The sequence below is a fragment of the Neopelma chrysocephalum genome, unplaced genomic scaffold (assembly GCF_003984885.1).
Source record: "Neopelma chrysocephalum unplaced genomic scaffold, ASM398488v2 Primary Assembly neopelma1_97027, whole genome shotgun sequence".
Lineage (NCBI taxonomy): Eukaryota > Metazoa > Chordata > Aves > Passeriformes > Pipridae > Neopelma > Neopelma chrysocephalum.
Window position 1 is genome coordinate 2,218,539 of NW_020925669.1, and position 14,724 is coordinate 2,233,262.

The following is a 14,724-nucleotide window of genomic DNA, read 5'->3' on the forward strand; positions in this document are numbered from 1 at the left end:
GTCTGAGAGAAAACCACCTCCCAGGTGTGAAAGTAATTTTAAAGCAATGAAGACCCTACACTTTCCTAGAGAATGAACATTTGGATTAAGGTACAGCAGACAGATGACCTCTGGTTTTGTTCCATAAGCTTATTAATGTGAGCTTGGCCCAGCAGTTAACTAAAACCATGAGTATGCTTTCTCTTTGCTTTTGGGACCTTGAACAGTTTGACTATCCTTGTTTATTTCCTTTGCTGTCCCTATCTACACATCTAGCCTTTAGAAGACAGACCACTCTATGGATGATTTGCTATCCTGGACATAAACAGACAAAAAAAAAATATATATATATGTATAAGTTTAAAACGGTATAGAACAGGTATAAAATTTATTACATTCATAAATTCTAGGATGGATTTAGAAATTTGGCTGTTAAGGAAACTGAACATATTTGCAACATCAGTAACAAATAATGCAGGTAGAGATATCATCTATCAGACAGGAAAGAATTGATATATTTGTAAAATATGTAGACAAACAGACAGAAAGGGAGCGAAACAGGCAGAGACAGACAGAGAGAAAGAAAAAAAATTCTTTAAGGATACTATGAAGTTATAAGAGAAAGCTGATGAGGAGCATTTTTGCACATTTGGCTGCAGAGTACCCTTTTTCTCTGCCTACAGTATTTCCACACAAGTGCATGTGTGGATGCACTCACACATGGTCTCACAGCCCCCCCTCCCTACACACACACAGAGTCAACACTTGATCCTGTGCCACGCATCTGTGTCAGAATGAGGCACGTGAAATCAGCAGCATTAGTGCTGGACCCTGACTGTCATTCCCTCTGGCTACTTGGAGAATAAAATAGGAGCAAGAATGGGTTTTGTAAAACAAATATTCATCCATGCACACAAATAAAGTACTGAGACTGTGCCTACAACATACATTGTTCAGAATGAGACTGGGTACATCTTCAGAAGTAAAACATGCCATGGGATATCACAGTCCTCTGAATCTGAGCTCTGCCTTTGCCATTTTTTCCCCTGAGGCTCTAAAAGTCCATGTGAAAAGTGACCAGTGACTTGGGATACTAACGTCACACACCTAATCTCCATGCTTCATTCTCTCTAAAGTTCAGCAAACAGCTGCGTGCCTAAATACAAATTAGCTGCTTAAAGTCTTTTTCAGAGTTAGGCCTGATTTTCCAAGAATATGCACTGACTGTGACTACAATTCTGGGAAAACAACACTCTCCAAAAGATGGCTTAAAATCCATCTTTAACCTTGTTAAATTAAGTTAAAGTCCCCAAATCCCAAACTGGATATATATTAAAAAAAAAAAGAGGGGGGGAGGGTTTTTTTTCCTTGCACACAAACCCTAATTAAAAGGAAATTATTCTGGTTGCAAAGACAAGCACTTAAATATTAAGAGCTCCCAGAATTGAGGTTACGTGCACAACCTGGATTTTCCTTTGTTGTACAGATGCATTCTAATTCAGACTTTAATTACATGATCATTCACAGAGTAGATGGCATGTGCAGTGCTGTTTGTTGACTGTAGAGGACCGAGGGACTCTGCCTCACATTTCAAGTACACAGAAGAGTGGAATTTTAGGGGCAAATATTCTCTCAGACCAAACCTCCTGTTCTTTTAACTCGTCCCCCTCTCAGATCCACTCCTTCTCACTCTGTATTCCCTCTCTTTGTTCCAGTCCTGTATCTGATTTCATTTTTGGGGGTTTTTTTCTCGATTTGTCTCTTTTATCTTGCCTCAGTCTTTCAGTGGCCAGCTCCTGAGTTTACCAGCCTCAGAGCTCTCAGATCCTCTGTGTTTTACCAGAGTTTATTTTTCAATGTTTTCTTACATCACATTCAGTATTTTAACCCCTCTCTTTTCCCCATTATTGTACCACAGACAGTTGCCCTTTAGATTTGTCTCCCTTCCCATTTCTCTCCATTTTCCCAGATTCCTCCTACTGAGAAGCAGACTGCTGTGTCTCAGCACAACCTTTCCTCCAAAGCTCTCTGTGGCTAACTGGGTCAATGCAAATAAATAACTGGAGAATTCTTTAACCCTGGGTCCAAATGGCATGGCACCAAGTACCCATATGGCTAAATGCTCTTTTCCATAAAAAACACATTATCCTTGCCTGCGGAGCCTATTGAAAACTCCATGATGGTCTGTGATGACCTCCAAGCTACACCCAAAAGGTGCCTAGGAGGCTAATGAGGACCAAACCCATGTCAAAGACTGTGCTAAGATTGAGACAATTAACACTTTTCTCAAACTTATTCTCTGAACCTGGATCATTTCATGGTGCAGATACTATCTTTGAGTCTGAACCTCAGCCTGTTCCCCGTTTGTGTGTCTTCTGAATCCTTCACAGTGATACACCAATCTCCTTGTCTTTCCAGCTTGCCTGAATTTCCCCCCAGCTGTTTTGTTTTAGTTTCTGCTCTAGTCTCACTGTTGGATCTCCCTGTCGGATCTCCCTGTCAGCCCCTGAAAGCACAGGGAAAACAGACTCCCTGCTTTTGTTTCAGGTATCCAGATTCCAATTTTTCCTGGCCTGTCCCGACCCTCTGCTGCAATGACAGGAATAACTCTTGTCTGCTATACCAAACCCAGTGAGAGCCGAGTCACTGGGGAATCTGGTTTTGGAAATCTGCATCTCTAGTGAGCATGTGAGAACTGCCATTTTCCCAAGGCTTTTAATTGGCCGCTTTGGGGCAGATTTTCCCAGACATAGCAAAAAAACTTGAGAAAGAGCTTCACCTCCTGACAGCTCTTAGTATCATGCTGTAAGGCATGGGGACAGGGGAGCTTTACAAACATCTCATCTGACTTAGTTCAAACCAGCCCAGTTCTCCAATGGGTTATTCTCAGGGATTGACAAACAGTTCCAGATGAAATTGTCATTAAATAATTAAATAATTTGAACTGGATACTGGCGCCCAACTTAGAGTTTCAACCAAAACATATGAAGTTTATCAATGCTGAACAGGATTTTATTATAGGAAGACTCAGGCAGCCTTTGTAATTGGTGGTGCAACCCGCTCCTATTAAACCGCAATCTCCCTTCCTCACAGGGGCGCTGTGAGCATTAATTTGTTAATGATTGCACAATGATTTGATAATGAAAAGGACCATATTAACATGAAGCATTATTGTCCCTACCATGCAAGTTTGCTTGCTTTCATTATTCATTATGTACAGGGACATACCTATTATGAAAAGGGGTGTGGAGATAATAAACTTGATATTCTTTTCAAAGGACTAATGCAGCATGTTTACAGTGTTTACAGCAGGGGTAATAGGAATATTCTGGAGACCTCTGTTTAAAAGCAGAATCCATTGGGTGGAGTGTAGTGATGTATATACATGTGTCTGCACAAATCCTGTGTCTAAACATACATCAGAACACATGCACACACACTCTCTTCTATTTTTCTGTCCTGTCTTAACCCTGGGTTTCTATGCAGCCTTCACTTTGCCACCTCAAACGCACCACTGCTACTTAATAACAAAATGACTTCATAAACAAACTCTTTTTTTAAAACACTGATGTCTTTTGTTACCTACATCCTACAATCCTGTGCTAAGCTCCTTTGGATACAAATAATTTTTCATTTCTCTCCTCAATCAACCTTCTTGATTCTAACTAAGGCAGAGGGGGGAAAAAAAAGGCAAAAAACAATAGCAAAAACTAAAACAAACAAACAAACAAAAAACCAACCCACACTGATTCAGGCATTAATTCAGGGACCAATCTTGCAAATGTTCACATGGGTAATCCTTCCTGAGATGAATAATCCTTCTGATCACAGCAGACTGATTAACAGCAATGCAGATTAAGGTTTTCAGGATCGGGCCCATCCCCTGATGCCTGGGTTCTTACCCGAAGTTTAGTGGGTGATGGTCCCTCTCCTTTTGTTAGATGTATTAGAGGCCCACATGCAGCTCTCAATTATTTCATTTGATTACGTAGCTAATATGCCCTGATCCTGTCAGCACTCCCTGCAAAGCCTAACAAGCTGAAGTAAACAATTCCAGCTGAGTTAGAAGACTTGGCAGGATCGGGCCCTTTCATAGAGCCTGAGAGCTGTATCTGAATTGTGATCAGAACGTGTGTCTTTGCTATTAACAGTCTCATGTCACGTAAAAAAAAAGTCTTAATAAAATAAGCTAGCAGAAAATCTGTAAATATATGAGCTGATATAGCTAGCTAGATCTAAAGAAGAATAGACTGCTATTTAAAAAAAAAAACACACATATTGTTTATTTACTTGAAGCAAAACTTGCCTGCTATTTAGTTTATCTATTTAAGAATAAAATTCACACTTTTTTTTTTTTTTTGTCTTTTTGGAACAAAACTTGCCTGCAATTCTTTTTACATCGTACAGCCACCGATGGGTTTGTGTGCTATGGGTCCAGGAGTTTGAAGTTCAGCAGAAGAATCCCCCTCCAGCAACCTTTCGGCCTATTCCTGCCTTTCTTCTTTACTTGCTCGTTTCCCGGAGAATGAAGACAGTCAGGACTGATGTATCGCTGTGCCCCCCTTGCCTGCACCAAACGGTGTTCATTAAAAACTTGCTGCTAGCAAGGGCCTGATCCAGCCCTCCTGGAAGTCATTGGAAAGCTGTCTATTGACGTCATGGGGACGAGGAGCATACTAATGCATGCGAGTACCTTTACTTAATGCGGGCAGTCCTGTTAACAACACCGAAGTTGTTCACAGGATTAACAGCAATCAATCAAGCCCTTTGAAAGGCACATTAAAAGCCAAAGCCTGGTCTGCAAACCCTTTCTCATAGGAGGTGAGTGTATATACCTCTGGCTGGTCCTGCTGCATCCTTCTGCCCCTGGCCTGGCCATGTCAGTGCATTTTCCCAGCTGTGCTGATCTGGGGTAATATTTCTTCCGGGGAGGTAAAAATTGCTGGCAATTTTCCCCCCAAAATAAATAGTGTTTATGTTCTGAACAAAACAAACTAAACAAAAACAAACAAACAAACCAAAACCTGAAAGACACTCACCAGAGTGAGAAGCAGGAGAAAACGGGACTGCAAATGGGTTTGGGAGGGGACTGTTTTTTCCCTGCAAGTAGGCACATTAAACAAAAAAAGAAAAGGAAAAAAAAAAGAAAAAGAAAAAAAAAAAAAAGAAAAAGGAAAAAAAAAGTAAAGTGGTTTATTTGCTTTATTTTGGTTCCAAACAGACAAATAATTTTTATTCTCTGGGAGAAACTGAAGCCTGTTAAAAAAGACCTTATTCTTACAAAATTCCTGTGGACTTCTTTGCTTATGGATTGCTGAACTGGACCCACTGTGATTACACAGGGAACATTTCTCACTTGGGAACTGTTCAGCAAAGGCTGGTTTATAGATAACAATTTCACTCCTCCTTTGCCTGTATCTTCTTAAAATCCACTGCAGCCCTTTGTACATGTGTAAAGGTGCTTATGGGGTATAGCTTATTTCCACCCACAGCAGCAGCTGTGTTCATCTCGGAGCCCTTGTAGCAATATTTGTGTCCGTATTATTTCATCCTGCCACCCCTCACAGCTGTGCCTGTGCACCAGGGGGCTGTACTTGAACAGCATCCATTTCTAAATGACTATACTTACGGCGCTGTGAAAACAGGGCGTGGACCAGCTCAAAGTTTCAGAAAATAGAGATTGTTATAAAAGGGACACCCGCACTGAGCAGCAAAATGACTTTTTCTACTGCCTTATTCTTTTAATTGGCTTTCATTTGGGATAAGCCATGTTTGCAGGCAGAGTGGGCTGCTCGTGGACAAGGTGTTAACAGAGCTATCCCTGGGATGGATCAGTGCCGGATACTGTTTCACTTTTCACTGTAGTGGATATTCCCTCTTTAAAAAAAGATTTAGGTCTTTCTTTCACTGAGTCCTCCTCGCTCTATCATGGGTGTGGTTTTAGGGATCAGAAAGAGTGGATATTAGGATTTTTGATGTTGGTGTGTGTAGGGGGGCAACTGAAAGACTTTGTTTCATGTGGGTTTTGTTGTTGTTGTCATTCCTCTATCACAGTTCAAGGCACAAGGCAGGATTTGAAAACAGGTGAGTCACAGGGCTGGGAATTTGGGAGTGGGGTTGTCTGAGGAGGGTTTTACCCTCCCAGCAGCTCCTGGGCTGTCAGATCTCCGCGTCCGTAGCCTTTAAAGGTTGTAGGTGTGCGCCCAGGAAAGGAAGACGGACAAACTCTCCCCCCTCCCTCCAGCGCCGCTTGGACCCCAACACACGGCACGCCTGGCCAGGCGGCAGACAATGCGCGGTGCCTGCCACCAGCCCGGCACCCGGCGGCCGACAGCCGCTGCTGCCCGTCAGCGCCCGGAGATGTTTAGAGAGCCGTAAAAGGCAGCGCAGGCTGCCGGGGGCTCCGCGCGAGTGTCGCCCCCAGGTGCGGACCCCGGGGAGGTGGGACGGGGAGGCTCCGCGGGGCCGGGCCCGTCCCGCCCCCCGCCCGCAGCGCTCCCCCCGCCGGGAGCGCCGGCGGCCCCGGGGAGGGGCACAGCCCCGCCGCCCCCCCGATCCACCCCCGCTCCTCTCCTGGCAGGGCACGGGAGCACTTTCAGGCACAGGAGTAGTCGGAGTAGCCGAGCCACCTTCGTTGGGGTGATTTTCTTTATTTATTTTCTTTATTATTTTTTTTTTAAAGGGAGGCGGATGGGGGCTTGGGGGGGGGAAGTGGGTAGGATACTGCCTTGCCTCTCTGTTATTCAAAAAAAGCCAAATACAGTGGAAAAAAAAGTGGTAAAGCTTGCTCCTTTTGTTTGTTTGTTTGTTTTTAAAACAGAAATTTAAAAAAAATATATATAAATTCCGATCAATAAAAGGCGCAGGAAGGTTTGAAATTTTAAACTAATAACCTCCTTTCCTCCGCGGGTGCCCCTTCCGTTTACAGTCACACGTGTTACCTGCGCTCCCGGGGGACGGCCGCCTGGGGTAGGGGGGTCCCGCTTCCAGCCGGCCCTCCAAGCCCCCCTTCCCAACTCCCCGGGGCCGCCGCCGCCGCCTCCGCCGCGGGGATCAGCCGGCGGCGCCGGGAACAATGGCTGGGTGGCCCCGAGGGGGCGAGGGGCTGCAGGGGGTTGCGGGCAGCCCCCTGGATACGGGGGGATAGTCGGGGGTCCGGTGGATGTAGCCTGGCCGAGAAGGGAGCGGGGGTTCAGGCCAGGTAACTCGTTGGCTGCTCCGAGCTCGCCTGCTGGTGTTTCTGCGAGCTTCATCCCCGCACAGCTTGCACGAGAAGGCAGGGGAACGGGAGAAAAGGAAAACGGGGGGGGAAAAGGAAGGAAAAAATTGCTCTGAGCACACGCAGATCCTTGTTTTGTTACTGTCCGGATTACTGTTATTATTATTTGGGGGACAAGGGGGAGTTGTGTCCTTAATCCGAGGCTCCCTGCCCTCCCCACCCCCAGATGCTATGAAAGAAGAGCTGATTTCGTCTCCACCATACAGTACACTTTGTCTAGAGAGCATTGTTCGGACAAGCAACTCCCGATCACTGATGACTACAAAATGCGATTTATGTTTCCATCAGAGACAGACAGAATATCCTGATGGCTTGAAAGTCGGGCAAGAAAATCTTATCTAATCAATCCCTTTCCAATATACAAACGCGCACACGCACACATCACACACAGCCCGTATAAGAGATAACGCCCGCACTGACTGTACGTAAAATAAATATCAGCAGCAGGAAAATTAACAACAGTCATCTCGATATTTTTTGCCTTCCTCCGAAGAGCTACAATAATATAGTTTGCGCTTTCCTAGCTTGATGTCATCATCAGCGGCATAATCTATTAAAAAAAAAAAAACAAGCTTAAAGAGCATGCATTTTTTTAGATGCAACAAGAACAGATATAGTAAAGAGAGCTTGTAACATCACAATCACAACAACAACAGCAAAAGCAACATCTAAGCCCGGGGATTCATCCGTATCTGAACTGCTTTTATTATCATTTGAGAAATTATAACAAGAGTAAATAATAAGTAAGAGACAACATAATAATAGAAAGAAGTCAGAACACCTTGGGTTTGTTTTTTTTTCCCCTCTCAAATAAAAAGGCAGATTTCCCGATGATCACTGAAATTATAACGACAGCGATTGATCGGAGGGCTTGCAAAGGAAAAGGAAAAAAAAATCATCATCATTGGTCCTAAAAACGCAACCGTTCCCCTTTGCTCACTTGGCACAATAGAAATTGACTGTCTCTCAAAGAGCCATGCGCCTAGTGCTATTTATAGCCAGGGGCTGTGTTGGAAGATACCATTAAGCTTCTGCTGGGCAGACAGACAGGGGGGTGGTTGGATGGGAGGAGGGGGTTTAGCCAGAGTAGAGGCAAAAGCAATCCCCCACCCCTAGCCTCCCTTCCCCGTACACACACACATCCACACACTCACACCCCACCCCCTAGTCTGGCTGGGAATTTGAACCGATCCAGCCTGTTTAAACGGAAAGGACACAGATCTTCAATGTAAAAAAAAAATCAGATCAGACCCAGAGAGAGAGAGAGAGAGAGACAGAGAGGGAGGAGTGTGTGTGTGTGTGAGTGTGTGTGTGTGTGTGTGTGAAAGAGAGAGAGGGAGCGAGAGAGCGAGAGAGAGGGAGAGAGAGGGAGAGAGAGAGGGAGGGAGAGAGAAAAGAAGAGGGGGAAAAAAAGGAAAGAAGATTTTCTCTATGTATATAAAGATGGCCACGTTAGCAAACGGACAACCAGACAATACCAGCCTGAGTAGCAATCACAGCAACCCCAGCACCAACGGGCATATGAACGGATTAAACCATAGTCCCGGAAACCCATCCACCATCCCAATGAAGGACCACGATGCCATTAAGCTCTTTATTGGGCAGATCCCCCGTAACCTGGACGAGAAAGACCTCAAACCGCTCTTCGAGGAGTTCGGGAAGATCTATGAACTGACGGTGCTGAAGGACAGGTTCACTGGCATGCACAAAGGTGAGTTACCTCCTGAACTTTCCCGGGAGAGATCGGGAGAGGAAGGCAGGCTCCCTCTCCCTCCCTGACTCTCTCTTTCTCTCTCTCTTTCCTTTCAATTTCATTTCATTTTATTTCATTTTTGGTTGGCCCGGGGGCGGAGGCGGCAGGCTGGGGGGGCAGGGAAAGAAATAATAGACCCATCCTGGGAAGAGAAGAGAGAGAGGCAGGGCAGGGAGTCAGCTTTCTTTGGCTTATTTATTAGTATTTTTATTTCTTTCCCCGCTTTTTTGGGGGGTGAGAGGCTGCTCCCGGGGAGCGCCGGGCGAGCGGCGGCGCGGGCGCGGGGCCGGCGGCAGCTGTCCGCGGTGCTGAAGCGGGAGCGGGTGCTCAGTATTTACCTTCGGGAGCCGCTCATCATCAGCCCAGGGGTGTGTGTGTCCGTCTGTCTGTCCCTGGGTTTCCTGGGAACCCCTGTTTTACAACTGTTCTGCATCTGGCACCGGTGCCTTTCCTTTTTCTTTCTTTTCTTTTCCTTTTTTTTTCTTTTTTTTTTTTTTTTGGTAATACTTATTTTTGCTACTGTTACAATTATTATTTGTAGTCCTCTAAAAAGCAAGAGGTGGAGGAGAGTGAGTTGCTCTGGGGGGTTATTTAATTTTGGCTCTATTCAGCACGGGAACAGGGATATAAACAACAATAAAGAAACCCATCTCAAGCGGGGCAGGGGTGTGTGCACAAAATCCCGAGATGTGTTATGTGTGTTTGAGAAGGCAAGCCAGGAGGGACAGGTGGCAGTTTAGTTCCAGAGGGGAGAAGTCCCTGAGCAGGTATGTTCCAAGCACTACTTTAATGCGCCCAAAGTCCATCCCGGCAACTTTTTAGGTTTTCTTTAAAGGCAGTGGAGATGTACTCCCCACGCCGTGCCTCACTCGCTCCATCCCTGCCCGCTCATTTCCCTGCTTAGCTTAGGCTCTCCGGAGGTGCATTTCAGATTAGATGGTGCTACGTTTTGGGGGGTGGGGGAGGGTGTGTGTGGTGGGGGAGAGATGCTTGGATCCTCGGGTAAGAAAGTAGGACTCGCAGGGAGGAAGTTGAAGGTAATTTGCATGGTAGCCCTGCTTAGAAGCAGGAGAGACCAGGGAGTGATATGACCCACCTTATTAACTTATATTCTGTATATGTGTGTGTGTGTGTGTTTATTTATGATATAGATATTTATTTTAAAAAAAGAAAAGGGAAAAGAAAACGATTGCATCAGAAGTGATTGGGGTGTGACTCCAGATTTAGTGCAGGAGGAGAAAGCGTTTTGCACGGGGCCATGAGGAGAGTAGAAGTTGCATCTTTAACAGGACAGATTCAGTACCAGTGTCTAGTCCAGCCTGGTGGACTCCTGGCAGTGACAGTCACGGGTAATGGCATTAGTGGCTTCCCAGCTTTCCAGATGCCTTGGCGAGTTGTAAATCTTGAACTTAACGGCATGTTTAGCAGGCATCTCTTCCCCCTTCCCACTCACTCCCCTCCTCGCTTCCACTCTCAGGATATGCGAGTGAAAATATACCCTGACAGTGCAAAGTACCAGTTTTACACAGGCTAGAGAAAATGTTCAGGGCTCAGGGACCAGGCACTCAATCTAAGTTATAGGATATTTCTTCCATCCTTTCTTGCCGGTCGCTCCAAACACCACTCATATTTAAAATGATCAGTGTAGCTCTTTCGAACCTTGCTTTCTTTCCAGACTAGCTTCCTAGAAAACACATCAAGGTCTGATTGCCATCATTTAAACATGACACCAATACTATAATAATTATTCATAATAAAAGTAAAAATAATAGTAAGAAGTGCAGGGAAGGAAAGGTCCTGGGAGATTTTGTCTGATAGTGATAGTAGCCACTGAGCTCATGTGTGTGTGCATGTGTTTTCAAAAAATCCTCTAAAGCTTCTGTAAAATAAAAATAACAGCAGTAAAAGCTACACTGAGGAGAAACACTGAACACATTGTAGAGGAAATCTTTGAACTAACACCTAGATAAAGTATTTTTATTTTTTTTTTGGTGGTGGGAGGTTATTCTGATTTGTTGATGAGATTTTATTCTTTTGTTATGTTTCATCTTAAACCTGAAATTATTCAATCTATGCACTAACTTTAATTTCTGTTTCACAGATGTGAATTCTCCTTCTTTCAGTTCAGTTTTGCTTTTACTGTATGCCTGTATTCACAGAGATAAACTCAGGAAGGGGAAGAGAGAGAGAGAGAGAGAGAGAGAGAGAGAGAGAGAGAGAGAGAGGAGAGAGAGGGATCATTTATCTTGCTTGGATGTGTTTAACACATATTCCTGAATTAAGCAAGATACTAACTTCATTTCCCTCATTTCATTTCTGTTCTAAAGCTGCAACCTAGGAAAAAAGCCAGGTGGGGAATCTTGTCACTTCATCAAACCAGATTGCATGAGTTCATCTCAAAACAAACAGTCATTTTTAACCTCCTATAAGTTTTGGACTTTGGAAAGAAAAATGATGATGATGATTGTTATTTTGCAGGCTAGGGTTTGAGCAAAGCTTCAACAGACACCAAGTTGCCAGCATTTCAGAGATCGGTTTTATTTAGTACATCCGAGAAGAATTTGAACTCCTTTCTAGCGATGCCGCTGATTTATTAGCTAATCCTGATAAAAATGTGCCTCTGGCTACCTGGAAAAAAATTACTTTCTTGCCAGTAGTGATTAATTACTATTAAGTCAAAAAGCGTGATGGGGCTTTGAAGGATGAGGATTGTGTTTGGGTTTTTTTTTATTATTTTATTTCATTTTATTTCATTTTTAATCTATTTTTTTTTCTCTTTTCCCTTCTCTAAATGCAGTCATGTGAAGCATTGTATTCACTCAGATCTCCTTATTTTGGCTTTGCTTTGCAGGCATAGGTGAAGAATTGCATAAAGATAGTCCAACTTGGCTCACAGGGGTAGGTTGGCAATACAAAACCCCAAGATGCTTTCCATAAGAGATGCATAATGCTTATACATTAATTGATCCATCACTCTCAGTTTATTTCATTCCTAATTCAGGGGATGAGGCTGTGGCAGTGGTATACCCTGAAGGGTTAATAGTAGGCTGTAGTTTATTTAAGTGTACGGAGAGCAAACCTTGGGTGTGGAGGGGGAGAAAGTGGGTTTGTGCTGGGAGGAGGGAAGAGATAGAAATTAGCTTAAAGTAAAAACCCAGCAATCAGAGTAATTTCAGGTGTAAATCCATTGAAACGAGAGCAAAGGATGTATATTCTTGAAAATATTATGAAGAGATCCTATTGCGGTGCCCCTGTATAGCAGGAGGAAATTGAAAATTAAGAACCTGAAGACAAAGTACATGACTCTGCCCCCCTCCAAGAAAAACTATCACAAAAGGAGAGTGAAGTTCCAGGTTCTCTCACCAGCAGCTCTGGCTGATACCAGTACAGATACCAGGGAAGAGGCAGGGGATTATGATTCTCTTGCAGATACGCAAAGAGAGAAAGGGTACGGGGGAAGCAGCATGTGGGGGAAGGCGGGAAAGGCTTGCCAGATCCCCGAGAAAATAAGCTTTCATGGCACGAGCATAGCTGCTGCATATTTCCCCCATCCTCGTTTCTCTCCACACGGGGCAGGAACAGGCTCCTGCTGTGGTACTTTGCTCTAGGGTTGGGAAGAGGCTGTGTGCTGAGATCCACGGGCAGAAATCTACTGGGGCTGAGCTGACCCACCCACACACTCACACATATACGCACACACATGCACGGAGTTAGCTAATCACACTTTAACAATTTAGCAAGACATTCATTCATAACTTCCCCCATCTTATCTAGCAGTGGAGTATGCTTAAAGGCTGAGTTACTGGGAGACATAAAGGTTAGTGCTCTCAGGACAGCCATATTATAATGCATTATCTTTGAAGTCATTTAAGGCCAATTTAAGTGGTATTTAGTATAATATTTATGAATTAATGTAATCTAAATATAGGACTGTCCCCATAGGTTTAAACAGTCTTTTCTATTGAAGCTTGCTTGTACCCAAGGCCTGGAAAGTGTTTTAATTTAAAACACACAGGTCTCCATAATATTCTATTTAGGAAGTCAGAAGAAATCAGCATTCCACACTTAACTGAGATTTACTCAAACACACACGGGAGAGTACACTTAAAGAGTGGAGATAGTCAGCAGTGGGAAAGCAGGAGTCTTGCACAGACTTGAGAGCAACAACATTGTTTCAACCCTTTTCTGGGGGTGGAAAAAGCACAAACCCCCAAAACCCTTCTTGAAATCCACTACTGCAGTCCCGTGGTTAGGATGTTTTTCCTACCTGACCCGAAACTCACTCTGCAAGCATTCAAGGCAGCTAGAAGAATGCAGTATGAAGAGAATACTTTAGTTCTTTCACTGCTTTGCTTTCTCAAAAGTATAAATAATTTTGAAATTTAAGACACCTCTGGGGTAGGGAAACAAGTCTTCCATTCATTATATTCTGTTCTGTTTGATTACAAAGATAGATGATAGAAAAATTAAAACCTTGTTAAGTCTGAGATGTTTATGAAGGTTTTGGATATGTCAGAAATTGAAAGGCGCAGTGAAAATGAGTTTTCAGTTAAGATGATGTATTTGTATATATGTAGAAATGTATATATTTGTGTGTATACATACAGAAAAAGAGATGTATACACATTCATGTGTATAGCCTTTGGGAAATGGAAATTTAGTTGAAAAGAAGCACAACGCAATACAGGTGCTGAATAAACTCCTCCATAATTGAAACATAAGACTTGCCTGGCTGAAAGCAACACATACAGCATTTAGTATGGTAGTAAACCAAACAAGTTTTAGGGAGGTAAACGCACAAATAAACTGGAATAAAGCAGAGGAGACTTTATGCCTTAGGTCTAAAAAACAACCCCTTAAAACAATCAAAATGCAATTGGACAGCTTGATGGAAGAGAGGAAAAAAGCAACCCCCTGTACATTAAAATCTCCTGTAGAGATGAGTGTCTATGTGTTTTGATAATGTCAAACAGATAGCCCAGATTGCTTCATAAATTAGAAGGGTATATGTTAACTCTTTTTTTCAGGGGTCTGGACATGGATTCTGGTTTCTAAAAGCAGCTGCAGCCAGTTATGATGCTGTTGTTACGGTTGTGTCAGCATTTCCAATACAAACTCCAATTTTCTGGAATCTCTTGCTTGGCTGTTAAGTTTTGCACTGAAAGCTGTTCTTCAGCTAACCCCACCACCATATCAACTAATCATCCTTACAAGATGGATTTGTTTAAAAGTTACACTGATGTGGAGAAAAGGAAGAAATTAAAGTTTGTGTTTCTAGTGCTTTTGTTTCTTCTCTTACATTTCTGCAGGTTAGACTTGTATTTTCTACACTTTCATGGATTGTCACTGTTTTTGTCCCTCAATATGTTCATATACTGATGCCTTTGGGCATTTTATGGAATAAAAAAATAGGAACTTATTTTTTTCTTAAAAAAAAATAAGCAACAAAACCAAAATTTCATACTGTTTACTTGGCTCTATCAAGGTTTTAATTTTTGATTCAGAAACTTACTAATTTCTGAAATATAACAATAGAAAGAGGGAAGAGTTTGGTTTAGTTTTATGTTATTTTTTTTCCTACACCCAGCCAGAAAAGATCGGGAATTTCAGCACTGAAGTAGAGGGAAAAATTGAGGATCCTTGTCACCTTGGATGAAAAGCATGGTTCATCTGGTCCTGTATTCCACATCGGCTGGTGGCCAGTGTCACAGAC

General features: G+C 43.3%; 1 protein-coding gene across 15 annotated transcripts in view; it reads left to right on the top strand.

The window, feature by feature from the left end:
* The first annotated feature begins 8,366 nt into the window (after nt 1-8,366).
* Nucleotides 8,367-14,724, top strand: part of CELF4 (CUGBP Elav-like family member 4) — a 699,885-nt gene continuing 693,527 nt past the window's right edge. For 11 of the 15 annotated variants that reach the window (XR_003532179.1, XM_027671060.1, XM_027671064.1 and 8 more), the window contains exon 1: nt 8,690-8,969. Coding sequence is in view for 14 of the 15 variants with exons in the window: in XM_027671060.1 (XP_027526861.1) it covers nt 8,690-8,969 (280 nt within the window). In the remaining variant the exon portion in view is untranslated. Of the gene's footprint in view, nt 8,970-14,724 lie in introns of all 15 variants that reach the window. The other 4 variants (XM_027671059.1, XM_027671061.1, XM_027671062.1 and 1 more) reach the window with 1 other exon arrangement.